The following is a 27,240-nucleotide window of genomic DNA, read 5'->3' on the forward strand; positions in this document are numbered from 1 at the left end:
ATCAAAGCTTGTCCTTAACCCATAAGTTTCTTAAGGCTTAATTAGAAAGGTTACACTTTTCAAAGGACAAAAGCATTATTCATTTATCTGTTCTCGGCTTCCAGGTTTATCTTGCAGATTATGGACTTTCTTACAGATACTGCCCCAATGGGAAACACAAAGAATATAAAGAAGACCCAAAAAAATGCCACAATGGGACAATTGAGTTTACCAGCAGAGATGCTCACAAGGGGGTTGGTATGTTCCTTTTTATTATTATTACTGTATGAGTAGTTTAATTAAAAGAATATATAATGTGTAAAGTGAGCAGGGATCTTTTACAGCCGCACTCTGCCACTCATAACTTATTCTGTGGCGTTTGCGGTCTTGTCTGACTACGCTGTTCTATCGTGCGATTTACCTGGATGTGATTGCAGTATTTAATTTCACACTTGTATTTATAAATGCATGTTGAGTATATACAGTACTGTTCTACAACCGTATACATGTATGTTAGCTCCAGCTAGCAAAGGGAAATGAATGTTGCCTCACTGTGATATTTACTATACAAGGTTTTTCAATGCACATTTTGAGTCCATCTGCAAATGAGAATTGGGTTCTCTAGGCCATATTTCGCCTTCTGAGCACACACGGCAATGTTGAGACCAACTACGGTCTCCTGACCCCAACGGGATAGTTTCTTAAATGCCTGTGAGTATGTCTTCAAAGTAGATCAAGAGAACCAAATCAGACAAATGAGTCAAAAATATGACTTTTTTATGGTGTTTTCATTCAATTGGATATGTGTGTTTGTCTGTTGTTGCTGACCTGTGTAATGACACTGTCAGCGGTCGCCTGGCAGTTCTAAAATGTCTTCCACGAACAGGCTTAGCCCAAGCTACTTCGTTTCCCAAAACACAGGGGTTGCCCCTGGCCTTCACGCTTGAACCGTTATGCATGGGTCTGGACTTACACAGGGTTCCTGGGCAAGGGTCACAGTCAGCTGCTGTTCGGTGATTCTCGCTGGCAAGAAAGATAGTCGGGTAGCCAGGTCAAACTCAAGAGGGCCGCAAAGGTACAAAATTGTCAGGCAGAAGAAGCGTCAACAAGCAAGCTGAGGTCAAAATAGGAAAACACAAATACTAAACTAGAGCAGAAACCACAGACCATTACCAGGCAAGCACACAGCTTTATCTGACTGCTTCCAGCAGTAAGCTGGAAGCTTTAGTAGAGTCTAGTGCTTTCCAGTTGGCTGAAGCCACTGGTTGATAATAGCTGGACAGCACACACCTATACTGCCGGACTGGACAGCACTGCAGATCACAGCCACTATAACCTTAGTGTCTGTACAGAGCCGGCACCATCCAGAGCTTCTGTCTCTGACATCACTATCACCAGTGCCACCCGCAGAGTGAACATTGTGGCCCTGGCGACAAAAGCAGACGCCACAGGTTCTAGTGGAGATATGCCAAGCTGAGTGTGCACCCAGTCTGCTGTAGCTGAGCTGTGTGCGCATGTAGGTCTGTCACTGCACAGTAATCTGAGGCGGAGTGGAAGATCAAGGTGTGAGGAGGGAGTGCAAACACCTACAGATGAGAATAGAGCAATGGGTGCGATGGAATTAAACAAAAGGACATAGTAAACATTATTTTTACCATTATGTAGATGAAGCAACACATACGAGAGAGCGCACGTGTGCGCAAGAGCCTGCAGAAAGATGAGTAACCAGGAAGTAACCCTGAGGCTGAGGGGGATTATTAGTGCAGCCTGCGATAGTAGTGCCCACTCCTGATCCTCATGCAAACAAGCAGATCTGCAGGTCGATTTCCATGGAAGTACACAGAAATTACATTCAACTATGATAGTTTTTTATGGAGACATTCACCAATATGGGTAATGCAAAATAATATATTTTTCAACATTTTTACCAAAGCTGAAAACACCTTTTTAAGCCCACTTTGCCGTTCGCTTCAGAGTTTATCTTCCACAATACATATGGTAAAAAATACAGCATATTAGGTGTTTAAAAGTACACTGTCTGATTTGTGTTATGTATACTGTATAGTTGCTTGTTATAGTAAGGCCCCACTTTTGATTGAACCCAAAATAAGCCGCATATAGTCATTACTGCATCCTTGTACTTTGTCTTAATTAGAGTAGACGCTGTAAGGAGAGTGGGATTTGCAGTCACATCTGGGCCTTGATGTCTCAGGGGTCCCAAAGGCCCCTGTGCTGCCTAGAGGTCCAGCAGTAGTATAAATTACAGTGCGGTGGTGTTATAAAATATGATAATTGCACGATAAAGGCAGAACTGTCGGCACTGACCTCTGGCTATATAGTGCTCCTTCATGTGCACTGGCCGCTCCTTTCAAAGTCTATGGAATTGCATAAAATGGCTGAATACATAGCAAAATCAAGACTTATCACCTAACTACAGTTTAATGTCCTATTTCCCAAGTACAAAATCAGTATATTTAGGATTTGTGGAATTCTGTAATTATTATATAGGTGCTATATAAATTAAAGTGAAACTATTAATAGGTTTCAGGCAGAATTCACATGCTGCAGAACTGTTACATTCCTCCCGATAAAACTGAGACCGAGTTAAGCTGTGAACATTTCTCCATCAAACTTTCTTGGGAATTTACCTTAAAGGGAATCCGTCACCCCTTTTTTGAGATATCATATAATGATATCATTCAATTGTGTGGCACATAAGGATTCTCTTAGTACTTTTGCTTCCCCCTGACCCCGCAACCTTTCATGCATAAATACCTTTTTATATCGGGTTCAGATGTATGTAAACTGCCGTGGTCCGGTCCAATGGGCGGGGCTTATTCACCTGCCCCCCCCCCCCTCCCTGTCTTGCTCTACGCATTTCTTCTTGTGTAGAGCAAGACAGGGAGGGGGGGGGGGCAGGTGAATAAGCCCCGCCCAGCGGACCGGACTGCGGCAGTTTACATACATCTGAACCAGTATAAAAAAGGTATTTATGCATGAAAGGTGCGGTGTCAGGGGGAAGCAAAAGTGCTAAGAGAATCCTTATGTGACACACAATTGAATGAAATCATTATATGATATCTCAAAAAAGGGGTGACAGATTCCCTTTAAGCGCCTTTATTGAGGAACTTCACCTGAAGCATTAGGCCCTATTCCCATGGCAGCTCGTCTTGGGGTGTTTGAAAAATGGACTGCAGACAGACTGATGAGTCAATGGGGCTGTTCACTTTTTTATTTTTTTATTAATCAGATCCATGTGCTGTTCTGACAAAAAGGCATACAGGTAGGACTAGTTTAAGTATTCTAGGACCTGTATGCCCATAGTAATAGATTATGTACTTCCGAGGGGGTGACAGATTCCCCTTTAAAGCATCATATTTATTAACCACTAAAATTCTCTATCTCTCATCTCTCTCGTGCTGTTTTGTTTTCGTTTCCCATTTATTTGGAAGAAAGAATTGACATGCTTCAAGGGGAAAAAAAACCCAGCAACATATGGGAGATTTCAGAAATCATTCACTTTGATACAGGAAAACGTTGCGTTTTTTCACTGGAAAAATGTCCAGTAAAAGCATGGCAAAAGAATGTGTAAAAAAAAAAAAATAAAAAAAAAAAACCTTACGCCACATTTGTAACTCTTAAGATCGGGCTCCTCTTTCTTCCGACTGTCCTGCTGTTCATTGCTGACTTTATTCCCATGATGGTTGCAGAGTAAGGCTCTGTGCCCACGTTAGCATTTTTAAACGCTCAGGAAACTGATCCCCTTCCCAGAAAACGCGCGTCTTTTTTCTGCGCGTTTCTTGCGCGTTCCTTGCACAAAAGACGTGCGTTTTTGACGCGCATTTTCTGGGAACATTGGAGAAGGCTAGAAACGCTCAGCAATGCGGAAATTAATTAGCATGCTGCGTTTTTAGCCGCTAAGCGATTCCTGAGCGTTTAAAAACGCATGCATTGGCACAAAAAGTCAAAAACGCATGCAAATTAATTTGAATCTTCTTTTAAGCGTTTCTGCAGCCCCTGAGCCGGCACAAACGCTGCAGAAATGCTTAAAAAAAACGCAACGTGGGCACACAGCCTAAGGCTATGTGCCCACGCTAGCGTTTTTAAACGCTCAGGAAAAGGATCCCCTTTCCCAGAAAATGCGCGTCTTTTTCCGCGCGTTTCTTGCACGGTTTTTGACGCGTTTTTTGACACGCGATTTCTGGGAACATTGGGGAAGGCTAAAAACACTGAGCAATGCGGGAATTAATGAGCATGCTGCGTTTTTAGCCGCTAAGCGATTCCTGAGCGGTTAAAAACGCATGCATTGGCACAAAAGGCCAAAAACGCATGCTAATTAATTTGATGCATTTTTTAAGCGTTTCTGCAGCGTCTGATCTGGCACAAACGCTGCGGAAACGCTTAATAAAACGCATCGTGGGCACACAGCCTTAAGCTCCGTGTTTCGCCCGGTGCACCCTCAGCCCTTTGTTTGACCACCAACAATGAAGCGACCCTGACTGACCAGTTCAGACTGCATCAGGTATATTCTATGTAGCTTTTTTAAAATTTTAATCTTTGCCGTCTTCGGTTTCAATATTTTCTCCATCATTTCTTTGTTCATGTTTGGATGTTTTTTTTTTTTTTTTTTGCTTCAACCTAATGAAAATAGCTGAAGTGGCCCTGAAGCATAAATAATTTTAACTCCTTTTGGAACTACATGGTTAAAGCATGTACCCTGAGATTTCTGAGAAATATTAATACAGAAGAAATACATTAAAATGTCAGAACTTCCAAATTTTCTAATAAAAATTATTACTATTTTCTTAGATTTTGTAAAAGCACTAGGAGAAAGTTTGAAAGGCGGCAACTAATTAGGCAGCTTGTGCTTTTTTTTTTTTTTCTTAACAAGTACGTTCCTCAATATTGCACCCCAGAGTTTATTAGGCAACATGTCATCCTGAAGGAACGATTTCTTTTATCATCTGGTTATAAAGCCATTTTTAATCATAAGGCAATGCACATATGGGCCCAGATTCGTCAAAACTTATATGCCAGAAAAGTGGAGTAAAAAGGCTTAAACTTTTTTTTTTTTTTTTTGCGCAATGCGAGACTTTTGGGTTTTCATGTCTTTCTTACTCAGCTCTAGCAAAGTGGGCATAGCTGAGGCAGGATGGGGTTGTGATAAGGCATGGTGAAAACGCACGCACACCCGCATTCGCACAGACACTCTCTCACACTCGCTCATACACACACGCTCACACTAATCAAATTTATGATAGGTGGCGCTGTATCTTGTGTCACAAATCTAACTCCAGTCACTGACTGATTTGTGGCGAGATGTACATGGAGGCAAGCACCACATTGTCGGATTCATTAAGATTCATTTGCTGCTTAATTAATCAGGCACTACGGCCAACCAACCCAAAGCGATAAAGTTTGTGCTCAAAAGTTTACATAGCCCTGCAGAATTTTTTCTTTCTTGGCCTTTATTCAGAGAATATGAACGATAACACCAACATTTTTTCTCCACTGGTTAGTGGTTGGGGGAAGCCATTTATTGTCATACTACTGTGTTTTATTCGATCGTCCATGACAGCACCACCTGAGAGAGGGGATCCGCCCTTTAGGAACAGGAAACCTACAGATACAAAAAGGGTGGCACCTCTCCCACGCATCAGTTGGTTTCCTGTTCCTAGAGGACAGGACTCTCTACAGATCGTCCGTCAGAATCATCATGGAATACCCAGGCCGGCTGACCGACCCAGGTAGCGAGGGGGTCTCCTACCTCGGTCAGTGCGGGGTCCCTGGAAGCTCCACGGTGGGGCCGGGTAGGTCACCACGACAGTGGACGAAGCAGGTGGAGCAAGGGTCCGGTGGATGCCGTCTCCAGAGCCAGCACCTGGTAGGTATGCCCCGGTGCACTTCCCCAGGCCCAGTCCTCCGGGTCAGTGCTGTCTCCTGGCCGGGCTCATGGCTGCGGGCGCGGGGGGGTGCTGGCACTCCGGGCGGGCCTGCGCGGCTCCTTCGCGCGCGCTCCCGCAGGGCTCTGTGAGCGGCGGAAGTGACGCGGCGGAAGGGGCGGAGCGATAGCGCCGATACCGGAAGTCGGGTGCCGGCGGCCTCCGGCGCGCGCCGCGGGTGCATGCCGGTCCGGGGGTCGCGCGGCGACCCGGCGAAGGCGAGGGGGGCCGGAGCATGGGGGAGGGAACGCAAATGCCGGGTGGGTGGTGCTAGGGCAGTATGCCTGCTGACCCGGACAGGAGGCCATATAAGGCAGATGGGGACGCCGCTGGGGTGCTTCTGAAGGCCCCAGCAATGGAGACGTCGGAAGCCCCCTTAGTCCAGCAGGACGAGACGCAGGAACACCCGCAGAAACAGGCGAGTGGCCAGCAGAAGAGACAGAAACGAACCAGCGACCAGAGCCGCGAAAGTTCCTCCAGAAAGGATCCCCCTGCCTCCCTCAGTGATCCGGTACCTGACTCATCTGCATGGGTAAGAGATCTCCGTGAATGTACCCTGATGCAGTGTTCCTTTATGTTTTTTTTCAGGGGAAGAAGGTTACGGGAAAACAGAAACACAGGGAATGTGCCCTCTGTAGTTCCCCCCTACCAGATGGCCACCCTAAAAAATTATGCCAGCCATGCATACGGCAGACGGTAGGAGTTATTAAGGACAGGGAGTCCAGGGGTAGATTGTCAGGCCCTTATACTCTCCCCCGTTTATGCAGGTAGCGGAAGAGACACCTGACTTCACTTCAAACCTGAGAGACATGATCAGGGCAGAAATGAAAGCTTTACCTCAAAGAGAACCTTCTAGGAGAAGAGAGGCTAGTGGTTCGGGCTCGGAGGCCTCAGTCGCCCCTGGGAAAGGGGACAATTCCTCGGACTCCTCGGCCTCCTCGTCGTCTTCCTCGGATGAAGACTCTAGCCGGTTCTGCTTCCCCTTAGAACAGATGGACAAATTAGTGAAAGCTATACGGTCCACCATGGGGGTAGCGGACAAAAAACGAGAACTCTCAGCACAGGACATTATGTTCGGGGGGTTGGACCCCAAAAAACGTAAAGCCTTTCCATTGAACGAAAAGGTTCAGAGCCTAATTGATAGAGAATGGAAGAGACCGGAGAAAAGGGGCTCCATGCCACCAGCCTTTAAGCGGAGATACCCCTTCGATGACCCGGTAGTAAACAGATGGGATAAAGCCCCGAAACTAGATGTTGCAGTAGCCAAAGCATCTAAAAAATCCGCCATACCATTTGACGATATGGCCTCCCTGAAAGATCCGTTAGATAAGAAAGCAGATTCTTTCCTTAAAGGGACATGGGAGATGTCAGCAGGCGCGTTAAGACCAGCGGTAGCTGCCACCTGTACCGCCAGATCCATGATGGTCTGGCTAGATTCCGAACTAAGAGAGGGAGCTTCAAGATCATCTATTCGGAAAAATTTACCCATCATTCAGAATGCCGCAGCGTTTTTAGCCGATGCTTCTGCAGACTCTGCAAGAATGGCAGCAAAAGCCGCAGGTCTGTCTAATGCAGCGCGAAGAGCGCTCTGGTTAAAATGCTGGCCAGGAGATATTCAAACCCGGTCCCGTCTCTGTTCCATTCCCTGCGAGGGGGAGTACCTATTCGGTCCCGTCTTGGACGAATTGTTGGAGAAAGCTGGAGATGACAAAAAGAAATTTCCCAGTCTCCCGAACCCCTCGTACAGACGTCCCTTCGCCAGGAAAGGGGTTTTCCGGAGAAGGTCGTCCAGAGATCAGGGCAGATGGGATGATAAAAAAAAGGAAAGGTACAGGATTCATGTTTGGGGGAGGGCGCCAGGAAGGTCCAGCTCGGGACACGAAAAAGCCTCCCCAATGACTAGTGGCCCCAGTAGGAGGGAGACTAGCTGCCCTCTACCCATCCTGGTCTCTGATCTCCAATAGCAGCTGGATATTGGGGATAATAGCCGTGGGACTACGACTAGAGTTTTCTAGGGTTCCCCTTGATCAATTTAAAATCACCCCACTCAGGTCATCTGCGGCAGAACAAGCTGCCCTGGAAGCCGAGGTTCATAACCTGTGCGCTAAGAAAGTCCTGATAGAGGTTCCAGAGGAAAAATGGGGGAAGGGATTCTACTCCCCTCTGTTCCTGGTCCGCAAACCGGACAGCTCCTTTAGGACAATAATTAACCTTAAAGCCCTCAACAAATTTTTGGTCATACGTCCCTTTAAGATGGAAACGATTAAATCTGCAATAAAATTGCTGTTCCAAAACTGCTTCATGGTGGTGTTAGATTTAAAAGACGCATACTACCATATACCCATCCATGCAGGCCATCAGCGGTTCCTCAGAGTGGCGGTTCAGTTGGATGGGTCAATTCGACATTTCCAATATGCGGCCCTCCCTTTTGGAGTGGCAGTCGCTCCCCGAGTGTTTACTAAGGTGATAGCGGAGGTCATGGCCCATCTACGTGAATCAAACATTCTGGTGATCCCCTACCTGGACGATTTTCTTATTGTAGGTAAAACGGCGAACCATTGTTTACAACAGCTACAAAAGGCAATGTCTGCCCTAGAACGGTTAGGATGGTTGCTGAACGTCAAAAAGTCCCGGTTGCAGCCAATGAAAGTCCAACAATTTTTGGGCCTAACCCTGGATTCTGAAAAACAGGAATGCCGTCTGCCTCCGGACAAGCTTGTTCGCCTCCATTATCAGATCCTGAACGCCTCCAATAACCCCACCATGTCCCTCAGAAAAGCCATGTCCCTTCTAGGCTCTCTCTCGGCCTGTATCCCGGCAGTCCAGTGGGCCCAGTTTCATGCAAGGAAACTACAGAGCGAGGTCTTATTACATCAAAAAGTCCTTGGAGGTTACTTGGAGGGTCAGCTAACCTTATCCCGTAACACAAGGGAGTCCCTAGAGTGGTGGTTACACAAGGATAACTTATTAAAAGGGGTGCCCTGGGAGTATAACGTAACCCGCATAGTCACCACGGATGCTAGTCCTTACGGTTGGGGAGCTCATATGGGTGAAATTTTAGTCCAGGACCGATGGCAACATCATCAGTTAGGAATGTCATCTAACCTAAAAGAATTAAAGGCAGTAGAACTGGCGGCTGAAAAGCTCCTTGTGTATCTACAGGGCCATCATGTGCGAGTGTTCTCCGACAATCAGGTCACCGTGGCCAAGGCGGGACTCGTTCCAGACCCCTGATGTTGGTAGCAGAACGTCCATCTAGCAGAACAATACTTCCTATCTTTAACAGCATTGCATATAAAAGGAAAAGACAACATCACGGCAGACTTTTTAAGCCGCAATCGGCTAAAGCAAGGGGAATGGTCTTTAAACACCTCCATATTCAAACTGATTGTTCAAAAGTGGGGATATCCAGAGGTAGACCTATTCGCCACCAGAGACAACACTCAATTGGAACAATTCTGCTCCCTGAATCCCAGAGAAAATCCTCTGGCGGTAGATGCCTTCCTGATAAACTGGAACTTCAAACTAGCCTACGCCTTCCCTCCCCTATCTCTTCTACCCCTAGTGATGAGGAAAATCAGGAAAGACAGAGCAAGGGTGATAGTCATCGCTCCGTTTTGGCCCAGGAGAGCATGGTTCTCATGCCTCAGGACCATGTCGGTGTCCGATCCTTGGGTTCTGCCGGACATCCCGGATCTCCTGTCCCAGGGCCCAGTCTTCCATCCTCAGGTGGCTGGCCTTCATCTGACGGCGTGGAGTTTGAACGGTCATTATTAGAAGAAAATGGTTTCTCCGCAGACCTAATTAACACCCTTCTTAAAAGTGGGAAAATCATTACCACAAAAATTTACGTCAGGATTTGGAAAAAATTCCTTCAAAACTCAGAAGTTATCGCTGGGGATTCAGCACCTATAATGCAGATATTAGAGTTCCTACAAAAAGGTCTAGACATGGGACTCTCTACCAGTACCCTTAAAGTACAAGTGTCAGCCTTGGGGGCTCTGTTTAGCTGCAACATTTCTGGTAATTATTGGATAAGCAGATTCATTAAGGCAGCAGGTAGATCCAGGCCAATAAAGGATAGGTTTATGCCGTGGGAATTGAACCTAGTCCTCACTGCTATGACAGAAACTCCATTCGAACCTATCTCGTCGGCTTCCCTAAAAATCCTGTCCCTCAAGGTAGCCTTCCTGGTAGCTCTGACATCAGCTCGCAGAATAAGCGATATTCAGGCTTTATCTAGGTGTCCTCCTTATTTACAGTTTAAAGAGGATAGGGTAATACTCAGACCTGATCCAGCGTACTTGCCAAAGGTAGTTTCTAGTTTCCATAGGACGCAGGAGATAGTTCTGCCATCCTTCCTCCCTAATCCAACTGAGAAGGAAAGGAAACTACACACCCTGGATGTCAGGAGAGGCCTCATAGAATATCTGTCAGTCACTGATCCCTGGAAGAAAGATAATGCCCTATTTATCTCTCATCAAGGCCCCAGAAAAGGTTGTAGAGCATCAAAAAATACACTAGCCAGATGGATTAGAGAGGCGATTGCAATAGCATACACATCAAAGGGCAGGTCGCCACCCGGAAAGCTGAGGGCGCATTCCACCAGGGCAATGGCAACCTCATGGGCCGAAAGATCAGAAGTCTCCATCGACCAGATATGTAAGGCGGCTACTTGGTCCTCTCCGAGCACCTTTTATAGTCATTATAGGCTAGACCTAGGTGCTTCCACAGACCTCTCTTTTGGTATAAGGGTGCTGCAGGCTGTAGTCCCTCCCTAAAGCTGATATTACTCTCTGTAAATCTCTCAGGTGGTGCTGTCATGGACGATCGAATAAAGTCTTAGTTACTCACCGGTTAACGGTATTTTTCGGAGTCCATGACAGCACCCGTATATTCCCTCCCTTTAGTTTAATTGGGGTGTGCACGTCTTTTTTCTTGTTTATACTCACTGGTGATAAAAGTTATAATTGTAAAGAATACTGTACATAAATCATGCATTAACCTTGGAAGTCCTCTTGTGCTCTGTAATCCAACTGATGCGTGGGAGAGGTGCCACCCTTTTTGTATCTGTAGGTTTCCTGTTCCTAAAGGGCGGATCCCCTCTCTCAGGTGGTGCTGTCATGGACTCCGAAAAATACCGTTAACCGGTGAGTAACTAAGACTTTCTCTTTTTAAATCCTAATGACAATCCAAAACATCCAAAATCACCAGGGTATGTAAACTTTTGGCCTCATCACATGCACAGAAGTTGACACAAATCGGTTTGACTGGCTACTAAAGGAAACATCCTCACCTGTGACTTGCTTGCTTGTAATCAGTGTGTGTGCATAAAAGCTGAGTGAGTTTATGGGATCCAGACAGACTCTTGCATCTTTCATCCAGGCACTGACATTTCAGGATTGTGAGTCATGGGGAATGCAAAAAAAAATTGTCAACGGATCTATGGTAAAAGGAAGTTGAACTGTATAAAACAGGAAAGAGATACAAAGATATCCAATTAATTGATAATGCCAGTCAGCAGCATTCACACTGTGATTAACAAATGCAAAATCAGGGGCTCTGTAAAAACAAAACCATGGTCAGGATGACCAACAAAAATGTCCACAACTGCCAGGAAAATTGTTTGGGATGCACAGAAAAACCCACAAATAGCATCAGCTGAAATGCTGGACTCTCTAAAAACTAGCGTTGTGGCCCTTTCAAGATTCACATTTGAAGAAAAATGGGCTGCATGGTCGAGTCGCCAGAAGAAAACCATTACTGCGCAAATGCCACAAAGTATCTCGCCTACAATGCGCAAGAAAAGCACAGAGACAAGCCTCAAAATTTCTGGAACAAGGTAATTTGGAGTGATGAGACCAAAACTGAACTTTTTGGCGAAAACCATAAGCGTTACATTTGGAGAGAGGTCAACAAGGCCCATGATGAAAGGAACACCATTCCTACTGTAAAGCACAGAGGTGGATCGCTGAAGTTCTGGGGATATGTGAGCTACAAAGGCACAGGAAACTTGGTGAAAGTTGAAGAAAAGGTGAATGCAGCACGTTATCAGCAAATACTGTAGGCAAATTTGCAATCATCAGCCTGGAAGCTGCGCATGTGACGTACTTGGACGTTCAAACATGACAACAATCCAAAATACAAGGTCAAATCGGCCTGTCATTGGCTTCAGCAGAACAAAGTGAATGTTGTGGAGTGGCCATCTCAGTCTCCTGACCTCCATATCATTGAAACACTCTGGGGAGATCTCAAGCGCGCAGTTCATTCATTCTAGACAGTCCAGGAATTTACAGGAACTGGAGGCTTTTTGCCAAAAAGAGTGGACGGCTTTACCATCTGAAAAATTAAAGAACCTCATCCACAACTACCACAAAAGGCTTCAAGCTGTCATTTATGTTAGAGGGGGCAAACACGGTATTAAGAAATGGGGTATGTAAAATTTTGATCAGGGTCATTTGGATGTTTTGGGTTGTCGTTATGATTTAAAAAGTGAAAACACAATTGTTTGACTGTAAATGGCTTCACCCAACTACAAACCTTGAGTGGAGAAAAAGTTTTGGTGTTATCATTCATATTCTCTGAAAAAAGGCCAAGAAAGCAAAAATTTTGCCTGTGTATGTAAACTTTTGAGCACAACTATGTGTATATGTGTGGGGGGGAAAATGGGGGTGCGTCTTATAATGTGGATATACCTTAACTGTACCATTGCTGCAGGCTGGGATGAGGGGGATGTTCAGCGGGTGTGTCAGGCGTTGAGATCTAATCTCGATGCCGAAATCTCCATCTGCACATACGCCGCCCCACGAAGGCCATTTTCCCAGAGTCCCCCCCCCGCATAGGAAACCATGGAACTGCGGGGGCTCTGGCCTTTCACAAAATGTCAACAGAGGCCCTGCAGCATCGGAGACACCCGCAGCAGCACTGGACACCTGCAGCGGCACGCCACACATCAGAAAACACCCTCATCCTAGCCTGCAGCATCACCCCACTCCTGCCTCCTCCAGCAGCGACTCTGGGACCCCATTTCACCACAGCCACCACCCCTGGTAATCAATAAGACTCACGAACTATAAGAAGCACCACCATTTTATTTTTCTCCTCAAAATTTGGGGTGCGTCTTATAATCCAAAAAAAATATTTTGCATGAAATGTCTTTTTTAAGGAGGACTCTGCTGCCGATACTGTCTGAAAACGCTAAAAAAAAAAAGCTTTCAGAAAACACTCCTCAAAAGAACGATCATATGCTTTTCTATTTTAAGATACCGTAGTTTGATATACATATTTCAGACTTTTGATCTAGCTTAACTTAGATTTCTAACAACACCATGTCCAATCTTGTGACATGTCTGTTGTTCAAGCATTTTCCGCTCAATAGATGCTCTGTACTGTACAATATTAGTCAATATTCGGTGGAAGACCACTGAGTAGTGTTTTGTCATCATTTTCCCTTTAAAAAAAGAAAAAAAAAAACTTGCGCTGTTTCCTCATTTTTCAATGGAGTGAAAAAATTGACTGGAAAGCAAAAGTAAAAAAAAAAAAAAAAAAAAGAGATCACAAAAACCATGGAAAAACTTGGAAGCCTCAACCATCGGAAACACCTAGGTAACAACCCAAAACGGCAACACTGCAGATTTTTCAGGAAAAATAACGCCAGTTTCCTGACGCGTCTTCTGCTTGATAAACTGAAGTGCTCTTGCCACCTTTTTGTGTTGACAGTGTTTCATTTGGAGCAAATTCCATCAGGTTTTGCTTTCAAAGAATTGACATGTAGGGATCAATCTGACAAGATTTGAATTTTTGGCAGGAAATTGCAATTCACAGATAATAGTAAATGTAGAAGGTTTTAAAAAACAAACTAAAAACCTCTGCTCACCACTCATTTACCCTTCCACCGAGCCTCTTCTTTCCACCTTCTCGTGTGCTTGGGGTGCAGAGTAGGCCTCGAACGTTACAACATGCATTAGCCAAGACTTATTCGGAAGCCCATCTCCGATCAAAGTGTCATACGATGGTGGAAGGCAGAAAAGAGCCCAGATGGCAGGCTGAATAGTAACTTTTTCTCCTTCGCCACTTTGGGGGACACAGATACTGTGGGTGTATACTTCTGCCGCTAGGAGGCTGACACTAAGTGAAAAAAAGAGGTTAGCTCCTCCTCCGCCGTATACACCCTCACCCCTATTGCGGGCGGAAATCAGTTTTTTGCTTAGTGTCCATGGAGGCACACGTCTGGTTTTTCTCCAGACTTTTTTCATCTTTTTCCCATGAAGATGAGACAGAGGCAACGGATCCTATTGAAAGGGTCCGATTTCCTCAAACCAACAACGGGCGAGCACGTGCGAGTGTCCATCCACGTATCCCATCCCGCATCGTGGGACACAATGCCGGACTTAGCCCTGACCACCCCTAGGTATTGAAACCATGGGCTGTACAGAGGCACAAGACTAGTCCGTGCGGCCCCCCACTGCTCCACCAATGCTTAGACTGCGGTGCTGCAAGGTGGCGGACGGTCCCTCTCCTCACTCCCTGAAGGACTTAGATGGAGCTAGGGTGCCTGCACCATCCTATTTTTTTATCGAGACCCCCTCACATACCTGTGCTCGGGCGGAAGAGGATCATCGGTGAGGAGAGGGTCTGGGAGGGCTCCTGCAAAGATCCGAGGGCTGGAGCCCCAGCCGGCTGAAGCCATTGGCCATGCAAGGCAAGAGTGGCTGGATCCGTCAGGCGGCGCCGCTCCGGTTAGTAGCGCCATGTTTTGTCAGCACTATCGGTCGGGTAGGGGAAAAATTGAGGTCGCGGCCTTTAGCCGGAGCTAGGCCGCTGCTGGAAGTCCCGCCTCTGGGCCGCGTGTCATTTCCGGCGGCCCGCTCCGCACTGGGCGGCGGCAAAGAAATTTAGGCCCTGGCTTCGGAGCGCGGCTAGGCCGCAGAATGGAAGTTCCGCCCCTAGAGCGGTTTTACATGTTGGTGACTTATTCCCACAGCTGGTGGCGTGCGATTTGAAGGTGGAAGCGTCCAGGACGGGGGGTCGCAGGACTGGGGTAAGTGCTGCCCGAGAGGCCACGCTATAGGGGAACTGAGGTGCTAACTCCTCCCCCCTCCCCAGCAGCGGACAGATACAGCATGCCCGAAAAAGCAACGATGCACACGTTCTTTTAAGCTGCATGTATCTCTTGTCGGGCTGTGTTTCCGCGGGCGCAGAGCAAGCGATTATGCGAAGCCTGCGAATCCGAACGTGCCCAGGAGCCCTCCCCTGCGACTGTGACCAATGTGTCAAATCCCCCGGAGTGGGCCCTATCTCTGTCACAGTCCATGGTGTCACTTATGAGAGCAATAGAGTCCCTTCAAGCCCCAGATAGGGGCAGGGACAATGGCTTGCCGGCCTTAGAGGGAACCTCCACCTCACAAGAGCCTCCAGCCTGCAGGGGCCGCCCTCTCTCCAGGCAGACTCGGAGGAAATGAATCCACACGATGTCTCCCAGTCCATCCAGTGCCTTGGCATCCGTAAGCTCTGCTTCTCACTCCCCGTCACCAGAGGTTGATAGCGAGCAGACCTCAGATTGCGACTCAGACGAGCCCTTTGACCTGGACACTCCAGGGTCACGTGAAACAGTGGACAGCCTCATAGAAGCCGTCAATCAGACCCTGGGGATTGAGGATGATCCTGCAGCGGCTACGGGGCATAAAGTGGCATTTAAGCGAGTGAAGCGCCCTGACAGAATTTTTTCCTCTCACCCGGAGTTTGAGGACATAGTGCAGCGGCACAGAGAACGTCCAGAGAGGCGTTTGTCGGGTCAAAAGGCACTCGAAACAAGGTCACCGTTTGCGCCAGACCTCCGTAAAAAATGGATGGAATCCCCGATGGTGGATCCTCCGGTTTCGCGCCTAGCCACTAAGACCCTGCTATCCGTCCCTAGTGTTTCCTCGATTAAGGATCCCACGGTTCACATTATAGAGAGCTTAGCTCGCTCAGTATATGAGGTGTCAGGGTCAGCACTCGCTCCCTCGTTCGCAGCAACTTGGGTAGCCAAGGCTATGATATCATGGTCAGAAACTTTAAACAAGGTCGCGCAGCAGCAGGATCTACCTGCAGAGATTTCTCAGGTCGCAGGTCAGATGGCGATGGCCGGACACTATGTAATCAATGCATCTTTGGATGCGGCCAATTGCTCGGCACTTGCTGCCGCTAATGCAATTTCTATCAGAAGAGCCCTATGGTTAAGGACATGGCGAGCCAATTCTACTTCTAAGAAGTCCTTGGCTTCCCTGCCTTATCAGTGCGGCCGCCTATTTGGGGAGAAGTTGGATCAACTTATCTCCGACTCCACAGGAGGGAAGAGCGGGTTTCTCCCGCAACAAAAGGTCAAAACGTTTTTTTGCCGCACGTTTTCGGACCTTTCGCAACCCCAGATGGACTACAGCGGCCAATTCCGCCACCTCAGGCCGCCCCAACCAAGATAGGGAGCGGCAGGTCTCATATAGAGCCAACCATTGGGGAAAATGCATACTCAGCAGCCCAGATCGAGGGGATCCAGATCCCAAAGATCGTCGGCCAAATGACCCAAGGCCTTTACCAGACGACACCAGCAAGGTGGGTGGCCGCCTACTCTGGTTTCACCACGTCTTGGTCAATGTCGCTCACGACGCATGGGTAAAGGAAATGGTGGCCTCAGGTTACAAAATAGAATTTGTCAGATACCCTCCAAGACGGGTTTTTCTTTCCCGGCTTCCCAGGGTGGATTCCCAGGCAAGGGCTCTATTGGGAGCCATCAAATCGCTCCAGCACAACGGAGTCATTGTTCCAGAGACGGAACACGAAAAGGCTCATGGGTTCTATTCCAACCTTTTTGCGGTTCCCAAAAAGGATGGGTCTGTCAGGCCTGTTTTGGACCTGAAGCTTCTGAACAAATTCATCAGGATCAGACATTTCCGATTGGAGTCTCTCCGTTCAGTCACATCGGCCATGGAGCAGGGAGAATACTTGGCCTCAATAGACATCCAGGACGCATATCTGCATATTCCCATTTTTTCTCCTCATCAGAGGTTTCTACGCTTTGCCATCAGTGATCAACATTTTAAGTTCGTAGCGCTACCCTTCGGGCTAGCCACAGCTCCCAGAGTGTTCATAAAGGTTATGGCAGTTGTATGGCCATACTGCATTCTCGAGGCATAGTCGTCTTGCCTTATCTGGACGACCTCTTGGTCAAGGGCCTGTCAATATGAGCATGCGAGGAAAATGTCAACATCACGCTAGATACTCTTGCCCGCTTAGGATGGTTGGTCAATGTGAAGAAGTCGTCCCTTGTGCCAGCTCAGAGGATCTCCTTCCTAGGAATGATCTTCGACACTTGCCGAGGTTTGGTAATTCTCCCTCAGGAAAAGGCGCTAGCTCACCAGCAGGGAGTCCAGACACTTGGCCAGCCAGTCCCTCATACCATCCAATCCGGGATGAGGATTGTAGGGAAAATGGTGGCAGCAATGGAAGCGATACCATTCGCCCAGTTCCATCTTCGCCCCCTACAGCGTGCCCTTTTGTTAGCCTGGGACAAGAATCCTTTCACGCTCGATCGGCGGTGCCGACTGTCCTCTTAAGTCAGGCAGTCGCTTGGATGGTGGATAACCAGTTCCTCTCTGGCCCAGGTCCCCCCAGATCATTGGCTGGTAATGACAACCGACGCCGGTCTCCTCGGCTGGGGAGCGGTGTTTCGCCACCATGCAACCCAGGGACGGTGGTCGCCACAGGAGGCACGCCTCCCTATCAACTTATTGGAGATACGAGCAATTCGGCTGGCTCTGCAGAAGTTTCATCACTTTCTAGCAGGCCGCCCCGTCCGGATTCAATCGGACAACGCCACGGCGGTGGCTTACATCGATCATCAAGGGGGCACCCGCAGCAGAGCAACCATGCGCAAGGTGGGACACGTTCTTCAGTGGGTTGAAGCAAACCACTCAGTGATTTCGGCTGTCCACATCCCGGGCGTGGAAAATTGGGCGGCAGACTTTCTCAGCCGGCAGGGTCTTGCATCCGGAGAGTGGTCTCTACATCCCGAAGTTTTTCAGCAGATTTGTCAGCTGTGGGGAACCCCCGATGTGGACCTGATGGCGTCCAGAGTGAACGAACGCCAAGGTGCCCTATCCTGCCAAGCCCCGTTCCTCACTTTCCATAAGGATAAGGTGGTGCTCAGACCAGCACCTCCTTTTCTGCCGAAAGTCGTGTCCTCTTTTCACATTAATGAAGATGTTGTCTTGCCTTCATTTTGTCCAGCACCGGTTCACCGTGTGGAAAAGGTTCTTCACACGTTACACCTGGTAAGAGCCCTCCGGAGGTACGTGTCAAGGACGGCACCCTTTCGTCAGACGGACACGCTGTTCGTGCTCCCCGAAGGGCGCATGAAGGGACTCGCTGCTTCAAAGTCGACCATAGCCAGATGGATTTGTTTGACTATTCAGGAGTCCAACCGCATTAGAGGCACGCCGATTCCAGCAGGGATCAGAGCGCACTCTACTCGGGCAGTGGGCGCCTCTTGGGCACTTAGGCACCAGGTTTCGACGGAACAGGTTTGCAAGGCTGCAACCTGGTCCAGCCTGCACACTTTTGCCAAACATAATATCCATGGTCAGGCCTCGGCGGATGCGAGCCTGGGTAGAAGGATTCTCCAAGCAGCAGTGGCGCACCTTTAAACAAGAGGTGCATGTAGCTTGGATCGGTGAGTCAATCTCCCACCCAGGGACTGCTTTAGGACGTCCCACAGTATCTGTGTCCCCCAATGAGGCGAAGAAGAAACATGGTTTTTTGTGATAACTCACCGTAAAAGCCTTTTCTCCGCGACGCTCATTGGGGGGACACAGCACCCTCCCTATTAGGGTATGTGCACACGCTGCGGATTCCGCTGCGTTTCCGCAGCGTTTTTGGCCGCTGCGGACCCACAGCAGTTTTAGCTGCGGTGTACAGTACCATTCAAATGAATGGTAAAAAAAACCGCTGTGTAGACGTTGCGGAAAAATCCGCGCGGATTTGCTGCGGTTTTGAAACCGCAGAAAGAAGTGACATGTCAATTCTTTCTGCGGAATCCGCAGCGGGTTCCTATCTCCACCATTGTGGAGATGGTGAATCCGCAGGACAAAACCGCAGATAATCCACAGGTCTTTTGACCTGCGGTTTATCTGCGGTTTTTGCAAAATCCGTGCGGATTCCGCAGCGTCTGCACACACCCTTAGCCAGTTGGCTCTTGTTTTGTTTAAATTTATATGCATTTACTAATTTGATATACCGTATTTTTCCGACCATAAGACGCACTTTTTTCCCCAAAAATTTTGGGGGAAAGTGGGGGGTGCGTCTTATTGTCGCAATACACGGTCTAACCTGGTGGCTGGTGGCAGCGGGCGGGGTTCTGCGGTGCGGTGGTGGCAGCGGGCGGCGCTCTGCGGTACGGTGGTGGCAGCGGGCTGTCTCTGGTGCAGGGGCGGCGGCTTCGCCAGAATTTCTTCGCAGCCCGGAGGCCCCCGCAGTTCCCTTGCTGGCCGCCGCCATGTTGCGGTGGCCTCCGGGAGCATGGACGCCGGGAAGATGGCCGCCGGTCCGGGGACGGCGCAAGCGCAGCTTCAGATCTCGGGGGACGTGATCTCGTTGCCGAGATTTGAATCTCGTCCCTCGAGATCTCGGGATGAGATCTGATCCCGCGCATGCGCCGTCCCCGGACCAGTGGCCATCTTTCCGGCGTCCATGCTCCCGGAGGCCACCGCAACATGGCGGCGGCCAGCAAGGGAACTGTGGGGGCCTCCGGGCTGCGAAGAAATGCCGGCGGAGCCGTGGCCCCTGCACCGGAGCACAGCCCGCTGCCACCACCGCACCGCAGAGCGCCGCCCGCTGCCACCACCGCAGAGCCCACCTGCCCCTGCCCCAGCACTGCTGCCCCAGCCCCAGCACTGCTACCCCAGCACTGCTGCCCCAGCCCCAGCACTGCTGCCCCAGCCCCAGCACAGCTGCCCCTACCCCAGCGCAGCTGCCCCAGCACAACCAACCTGCCCCAGCACAGAGCCGCCACCGCACGAGCCTGGACCACTGAATGACCCCTGTGACTACTCCACCTGTGCCGGATTCGGACTGTAAGACGGACCCCCATTTGACACATTATTTTTTTTTCCCTATTTTCCTACTGAAAATTGGGGTGTGTCTTATGGTCCGAAAAATACGGTAAGTGTGGTGTTTTTTTGGACATGTTGTACCTGTATTAAGGCTGATTTTGTTGTCCTCCTACTGCTTAGGCACCAAACTGATTTCCGCCCTCAATAGGGGCGAGGATATATACGGCGGAGGAGGAGCTAACCTCTTTTTTTCCCTTAGTGTCAGCCTCCAAGCGGCAGAAGCATACATCTGTTACTCACTGTTACTCGGGACACCGTACTAGGCAGAGCGAAGTTCTCTGGAGTGGACCCTCTGGACCGTGGCACCGAGGGACCCCGAACGAGCGACCAGGTGTGGCCGACCCCTATACAGGGACCGTTAGGCGCAGGTCCGGGGGTTCAAATGCCACGGTAGCCGGAACCAAGAGGGGCGGCTCGGAATAGATCCGGTAGACTGGACTGGAGCTGGACCGCGAGCTGGAACCCGGGTTGGTGCGGCTTGTGATGGACAGCAGGTACGGAGTCGGGTAGGCAGTGCTGGAGCAGGTACGGAGACTGGGCCGGAACAGGTACAGACCCAGGACTGGAGCTGGTACGGACCCAGGACTAGGACAGGTACGATCCCGGAACTGGAGCAGGTGTGGACTTAGGACTGGAACCGGTACGAACACAGGGCTGGAGCAGGTGCGGACGCAGGGCTGGAGCAGGTGCGGACGCAGGACTGGAACAGGTGCGGACGCAGGACTGGAACAGGTGCGGACGCAGGACTGGAACAGGTGCGGACGCAGGACTGGAACAGGTGCGGACGCAGGACTGGAACAGGTGCGGACGCAGGACTGGAACAGGTGCGGACGCAGGACTGGAACAGGTGCGGACGCAGGACTGGAACAGGTGCGGACGCAGGACTGGAACAGGTGCGGACGCAGGACTGGAACAGGTGCGGACGCAGGACTGGAACAGGTGCGGACGCAGGACTGGAACAGGTGCGGACGCAGGACTGGAACAGGTGCGGACGCAGGACTGGAACAGGTGCGGACGCAGGACTGGAACAGGTGCGGACGCAGGACTGGAACAGGTGCGGACGCAGGACTGGAACAGGTGCGGACGCAGGACTGGAACAGGAACGGACGCAGGACTGGAACTGGAACGGACAAGATAGATTAGCACAAGGAGCCTGATGACAGGCGAGCGTGCGGACCCAAAGGTGCTGAATGAACAACAGCGGTCAGGCGCCTCCATTAAGGGAGGACGACCTGATATAGCAGCCGCTGTGCTCCCATTGGCCCGGCGGCGCCTTCAGGGCAGGGCGCCGCCGGAGGCCGGGTCAGATGGGGAGAGCTGACCGTGGCCTACCTCGCATGCGCGAGACTCGCGGTGACGTCACCAGCTGCGGCCGCACAGAGAAGGAAGCCGGCGTCGGGGCTGGGAGGAGCGCGGCTGCCGGACGCGGTAAGTATGGCTGCGCGCGCTGGGAGACCTGACGGGGAGCGTGGCAGGGGGCCCGGGGGCCGAAACGGCAGGGCCAGGGGCCGTGACGGCAGGGCCAGGGGCCGTGACAGTACCCTCCCCCTCACGCCGCCCCCTACTGCGGTTGGCAAAAAATCTCCTGAGAATGCGGGGAGCGTTGATGTTCTTCCGGGGTTCCCAGGATCTCTCCTCAGGACCAAAACCCTCCCAGTCAACAAGGAAAAAGGTTCTCCCTCTAACTCTCCTCATGGCAAGAATATCCCTTACCTCGAAGGTGTCATCCGAACCCACCGGGAGAGGAGCTGGAGCAGGAGCCGGATGAAACCGATTTAGGACCACAGGTTTCAGGAGAGAGACGTGGAAGGTGTTCGGGATACGGAGCGAAGCAGGCAACCTCAACCTGTAGGCGACTTCGTTGACTCGTTCCAGGATCTCAAAAGGACCAATGTACCGGGGGCCCAGCTTGTAAGAGGGTAGTTTCAGTCGGATGTACTTGGACGATAGCCAGACCTTATCCCCAATGTGAAACGGTGGGGGGTCCAGCCTTCTCTTGTCTGCGTGTTTCTTCATTCGCTCGCTGGCTCTCTTGAGGGCTGCGTTGGTCTCGGACCAGATCTCAGAGAATTCCTGGAACTGGGAATTGGCTGCCGGTACCTCGGAGGCTGGGGTGACAGGAAGAGGTATGTTAGGATGTTTTCCAAATACTACGAAAAAAGGTGATTTGGTAGAGGATTCGCCAGCATGATTATTATAGGCGAGCTCCGCCCATGGACGCAACTCAACCCAGTCATCTTGATGGGCGTTGGAGAAATGCCGAAGGTATGTAGTCAGCGTCTGGTTAGTTCGTTCCACTTGCCCATTGGTCTGCGGATGATAGGCAGATGAGAAATCCAAGGATATGTCCAGAAGCTTGCAAAGCGCCCTCCAAAATTTAGCCGTAAACTGTACTCCACGATCTGACACAATTCGTTGAGGAAGGCCATGTAACCTAAAAATCTGATGAACGAAGATCTTGGCTAAAGCAGGTGCGGAAGGAAGGCCACTTAACGGAAGGAAATGCGCCATCTTAGAAAAGTGGTCCACGACCACAAGGATCACCGTACAGCCAGACGAGCGGGGCAGATCCGTGATAAAATCCATGGCGATACTTTCCCAAGGAGACTTCGGTATCGGTAACGGAAGCAGCAGGCCAAAAGGAGAACGACGAGGTGTCTTATTCCTTGCACAAGAAGAACAGGAGGCGACGAAGTCCGCCACATCCTGACGAAGAGTGGACCACCAGTAATACCGTGTTATGAGGGCCAGGGTTTTCCTGATTCCGGCATGGCCAGCCACCTTGGAGGAATGACCCCATAGAAGAACTCTCCTCCTGACGTTCTCTGGCACAAGAGTTTTGCCCGGGGGGTGGAGACAGCAGCGTCAGCGGAGCCACTGTGATTATCTTCGAGGGCTCGATAACATGGGAAGGTTCCTCCCCAGATTCACACGGCTGAAAGACCCTGGATAGGGCATCGGCTTTAGTGTTCCTGTCTCCTGGGCGAAAGTGCAGCTTGAAATCAAATCGAGCAAAAAACAGGGACCATCTAGCCTGTCGAGGTTTGAGTCTCTGGGCGGACTGGAGGTAGGCTAGATTCTTGTGGTCAGAATAAACAACAAATGGGTGGACAGCTCCTTCCAGAAGGTGATGCCACTCCTCCAATGCCAGTTTGATGGCCAATAACTCGCGGTCGCCAATCGAGTAATTACACTCAGCTGGGGAGAAGGCTCTGGAGAAGAAACCACAGGGACGTAGGCGGCCCGAATCAGTTCTCTGGGATAAGACAGCCCCGGCGCCAGTCGAGGACGCGTCCACTTCCAGCACAAAAGGTTTGTCGCTCTCTGGACGGATCAAAACGGGAGCCGTGGAAAACGCTTGTTTTAGCGACTGGAAGGCCTCTTCGGCTTCGGGTGTCCAAGAATTAGTAGGGGTCCCCTTACGGGTAAGGGCAGAGATCGGCTTGGAGAGTGAGGAAAAATGCGGAATGAATTGCCGATAGTAGTTGGCGAACCCCAAAAAACGTTGGATGGCTCTTAAGCCAACTGGACGAGGCCACTTGAGAATGGCGGAGAGTTTTTCAGGATCCATCTGCAGTCCGGCATCAGAGACGATGTAACCCAGAAAAGGTAGTGAGGTCTGCTCGAACAGGCACTTCTCCATTTTGGCATATAAATGATTCTCCCGAAGACGCTGAAGAACAAGGCGGACGGTCCTCCTGTGAGACGGAAGATCTGGGGAGAAGACCAGGATGTCATCCAGGTATACTACGACACAGGAGTACAGGAGGTCCCGAAAGATTTCATTGACGAACTCCTGGAACACCGCCGGGGCATTGCACAGACCGAAGGGCATCACCAAGTACTCGTAATGGCCGTCACGGGTGTTAAAGGCGGTCTTCCATTCATCGCCGGCGCGGATGAGGTTCTACGCCCCCCTGAGGTCCAATTTGGAGAAGATGCGGGCCCCTCTGAGACGGTCAAACAACTCCGGGATAAGAGGGAGCGGGTACCGGTTCTTGATAGTAATGCTGTTCAATCCTCTATAGTCGATACAAGGGCGCAGAGAACCATCCTTCTTTTTGACAAAGAAGAACCCGGCGCCCGCAGGAGACGAAGACTTCCGAATGAATCCCTTGGCGAGGTTCTCCGCGACGTATTCAGACATGGCTGCGGATTCCGCAGGAGGCGGGATGTATCCTGCCCCTAGGAGGAGTAGAACCAGGGATTAACTCGATCGGGCAATCGAAGGACCGATGTGGCGGGAGAACCTCCGACTCCTTCTTGTCGAACACGTCGGCATAAGCCCAATAGGCTGAGGGGAGTCCCGAGAGCTCCTGAGGTGGGCGGGTGGGAACGACCGGATGAATGAGGTTCAGACAGCGACCATGACAAGGATGTCCCCAGCGTAAGACCTCCCCGGTCGACCAGTTGAGTACCGGCTGGTGTGTCAGTAGCCACGGGAGGGAAAGAAGGATGGCATGAGACAGGTCGGGCAACACGTAGAAGGCCACTTTTTCTCGGTGGAGAGCGCCGACTTGTAAGACAACTTCCTCCGTGACCGCGGTGATGGATTCCTGTAGCGGTCTGCCGTCAACGGAAGCGAGCAGCCGGGGGTTCTTCAGAGTGACCATGGGAATGCGATACTTATCCACCACTTCACGCCGGATGAAGTTGCCTGCTGAGCCCGAATCCACATAGGCCACCTCGGACCCACGCCTCTCCCCTGAAAGTAAAAGAACAGAAAGTGTAAGGGGCTGAGAGGCTTCATAATCACCTAGGACGACCTCTCTTACCTGGCCTAGGTGGAGGAGTTTCCCGGTCTCACAGGACAAGAGCGGATGAAGTGGGAAGCGTTTCCGCAATATAGACAGAGACCCTGCTCCCATCTCTCCCTCTGACGTCTCTCAGTTATCCGGACCCGATCTACCTGAATAGGCTCGGGAGGCGGAGTATGTACAGGACCTGGCGAGCGTGGGCTAAAGGGCCGACTAGTGGTCGGAGCAGGCAGAATGGGTCTCCTGTCCCTCGCTGATTCCCGGGTGCGCTCCTGAAACCGGAGGTCAATTCGAGTGGCCAGGGAGATGAGGTCCTCGAGGGTGGTAGGAGTATCCCGCCCCGCTAACTCATCCTTAATTCTGCCCGACAACCCCCGCCAAAAGGCCCCGACCAATGCCGCGTTATTCCATCCTAACTCTGAGGACATGGTGCGGAACCGAATGGCGTACTGACCGACAGTAAGGGAACCCTGGTGGAGGTTGAAGAGTGATTCCGTAAGCGAGGCTATTCGTCCAGGCTCATCGAACACCTTACGAAAGGTGTCCAGAAAAACCGGAATACTAGAGACTATGGGATCGTCCCTCTCCCAGAGCGGATTTAGCCAGGACAAGGCCTCTCCCTCCAGATGGGACATGATAAAGGCCACCTTGGCTCTATCGGAGGGATACTGGTGAGGCTGGAGCTCGAAATGCAAGCCACACTGGCTTAGGAACCCCCTACACTGTTTGGGGTCCCCACTGTACCGGGGTGGTTTAACCAAGCGAGGAGAGGGAAACGGAGCGGGATTAGGGAGGGCGGCTGAGGCTGCGGCGGCGGACTGGAGATCTCCCAGGCGACTGTCTACCGAGGCCATATAGAACAAAATATGGGACTGAGCGTCCCGCTGCTGGCTCAACTCCTGCTGGAGACTAGCCAGCTGAGCGGCATTCCCGGGATCGGCTGCCTGAAGGGCGGACAGACGGGACTCCATGGACTTCATGACCGACATGATGCGCCCCTGGTTCTCCCGTAAAAAGAGCAACTCCTTTTGACCGGGAGCAGAAATTCCGGCGGGATCCATGGCCTGACCGCACTGTTGCTCACTGTTACTCGGGACACCGTACTAGGCAGAGCGAAGTTCTCCGGAGTGGACCCTCTGGACCGTGGCACCGAGGGACCCTGAACGAGCGACCAGGTGTGGCCGACCCCTATACAGGGACCGTTAGGCGCAGGTCCGGGGGTTTGAATGCCACGGTAGCCGGAACCAAGAGGGGCGGCTCGGAATAGATCCGGTAGACTGGACTGGAGCTGGACCGCGAGCTGGAACCCGGGTTGGTGCGGCTTGTGATGGACAGCAGGTACGGAGTCGGGTAGGCAGTGCTGGAGCAGGTACGGAGACTGGGCCGGAACAGGTACAGACCCAGGACTGGAGCTGGTACGGACCCAGGACTAGGACAGGTACGATCCCGGAACTGGAGCAGGTGTGGACTTAGGACTGGAACCGGTACGACCACAGGACTGGAGCAGGTGCGGACACAGGACTGGAACTGGAACGGACACAGGACTGGAACTGGAACGGACACAGGACTGGAACTGAAACGGACAAGATAGATTAGCACAAGGAGCCTGATGACAGGCGAGCGTGCGGACCCAAAGGTGCTGAATGAACAACAGCGGTCAGGCGCCTCCATTAAGGGAGGACGACCTGTTATAGCAGCCGCTGTGCTCCCATTGGCCCGGCGGCGCCTTCAGGGCAGGGCGCCGCCGGAGGCCGGGTCAGATGGGGAGAGCTGACCGCGGCCTACGGCGCATGCGCGAGACCCGCGGTGACGTCACCAGCTACGGCCTCACAGAGAAGGAAGCCGGCGTCTGGGCTGGGAGGAGCGCGGCTGCCGGACGCGGTAAGTATGGCTGCGCGCGCTGGGAGACCGGAAACGGCAGGGCCAGGGGCCGTGACAACACCCACAGTATCTGTCCCCACAGTATCTGTGTCCCCCAATGAGCGTCTCAGAGAAGAGGATTTTACGGTGAGTTATCACAAAAATCCATGTTTTTTTTCTTTAACCCCTTTCTGACATCAAACGTACTATCCCGTCCATGGGACCCGGGCCCCTATGCCCATGGACGGGATAGTACGTCCAGCGCGATCAGCGGCGCTCACGTGGTGAGCACGGCTGATCGCGACCGGGTGTCAGCTGATTATCACAGCTGACACCCGGCACAATGTGTCAGGGGTGGTCACGGACCGCCCCCGACACGTTAATCTCTTGCACACCACAATCAAACACGATCGCGGTGTACCGGGGGTTAACGGGAAGCATCGGCAGGGAGGGGGCTCCCTCCGTGCTTCCCTGAGCCCCCCACAGCAGCGCAGTGTGCAGCGCTGCTGCGGGGAGCTCCATCCCTGCAGGTCCCCGAATCCAAGATGGCGACGGGGG

General features: G+C 51.1%; 1 protein-coding gene across 5 annotated transcripts in view; it reads left to right on the forward strand.

Annotated features, from left to right (window-relative positions):
• VRK2 (VRK serine/threonine kinase 2) overlaps nucleotides 1-27,240 on the forward strand; it is a 123,293-nt gene that overhangs the window by 26,692 nt on the left and 69,361 nt on the right. For all 5 annotated transcript variants that reach the window (XM_073576661.1, XM_073576662.1, XM_073576663.1 and 2 more), the window contains one exon: nucleotides 105-237. In XM_073576661.1, coding sequence (XP_073432762.1) covers nucleotides 105-237 — 133 coding nt within the window. The remainder of the gene's footprint in view (nucleotides 1-104; nucleotides 238-27,240) is intronic.

Source organism: Dendrobates tinctorius, unplaced genomic scaffold (genome assembly GCF_039654945.1).
Source record: "Dendrobates tinctorius isolate UK_male_01 unplaced genomic scaffold, ASM3965494v1 ptg000050l, whole genome shotgun sequence".
Lineage (NCBI taxonomy): Eukaryota > Metazoa > Chordata > Amphibia > Anura > Dendrobatidae > Dendrobates > Dendrobates tinctorius.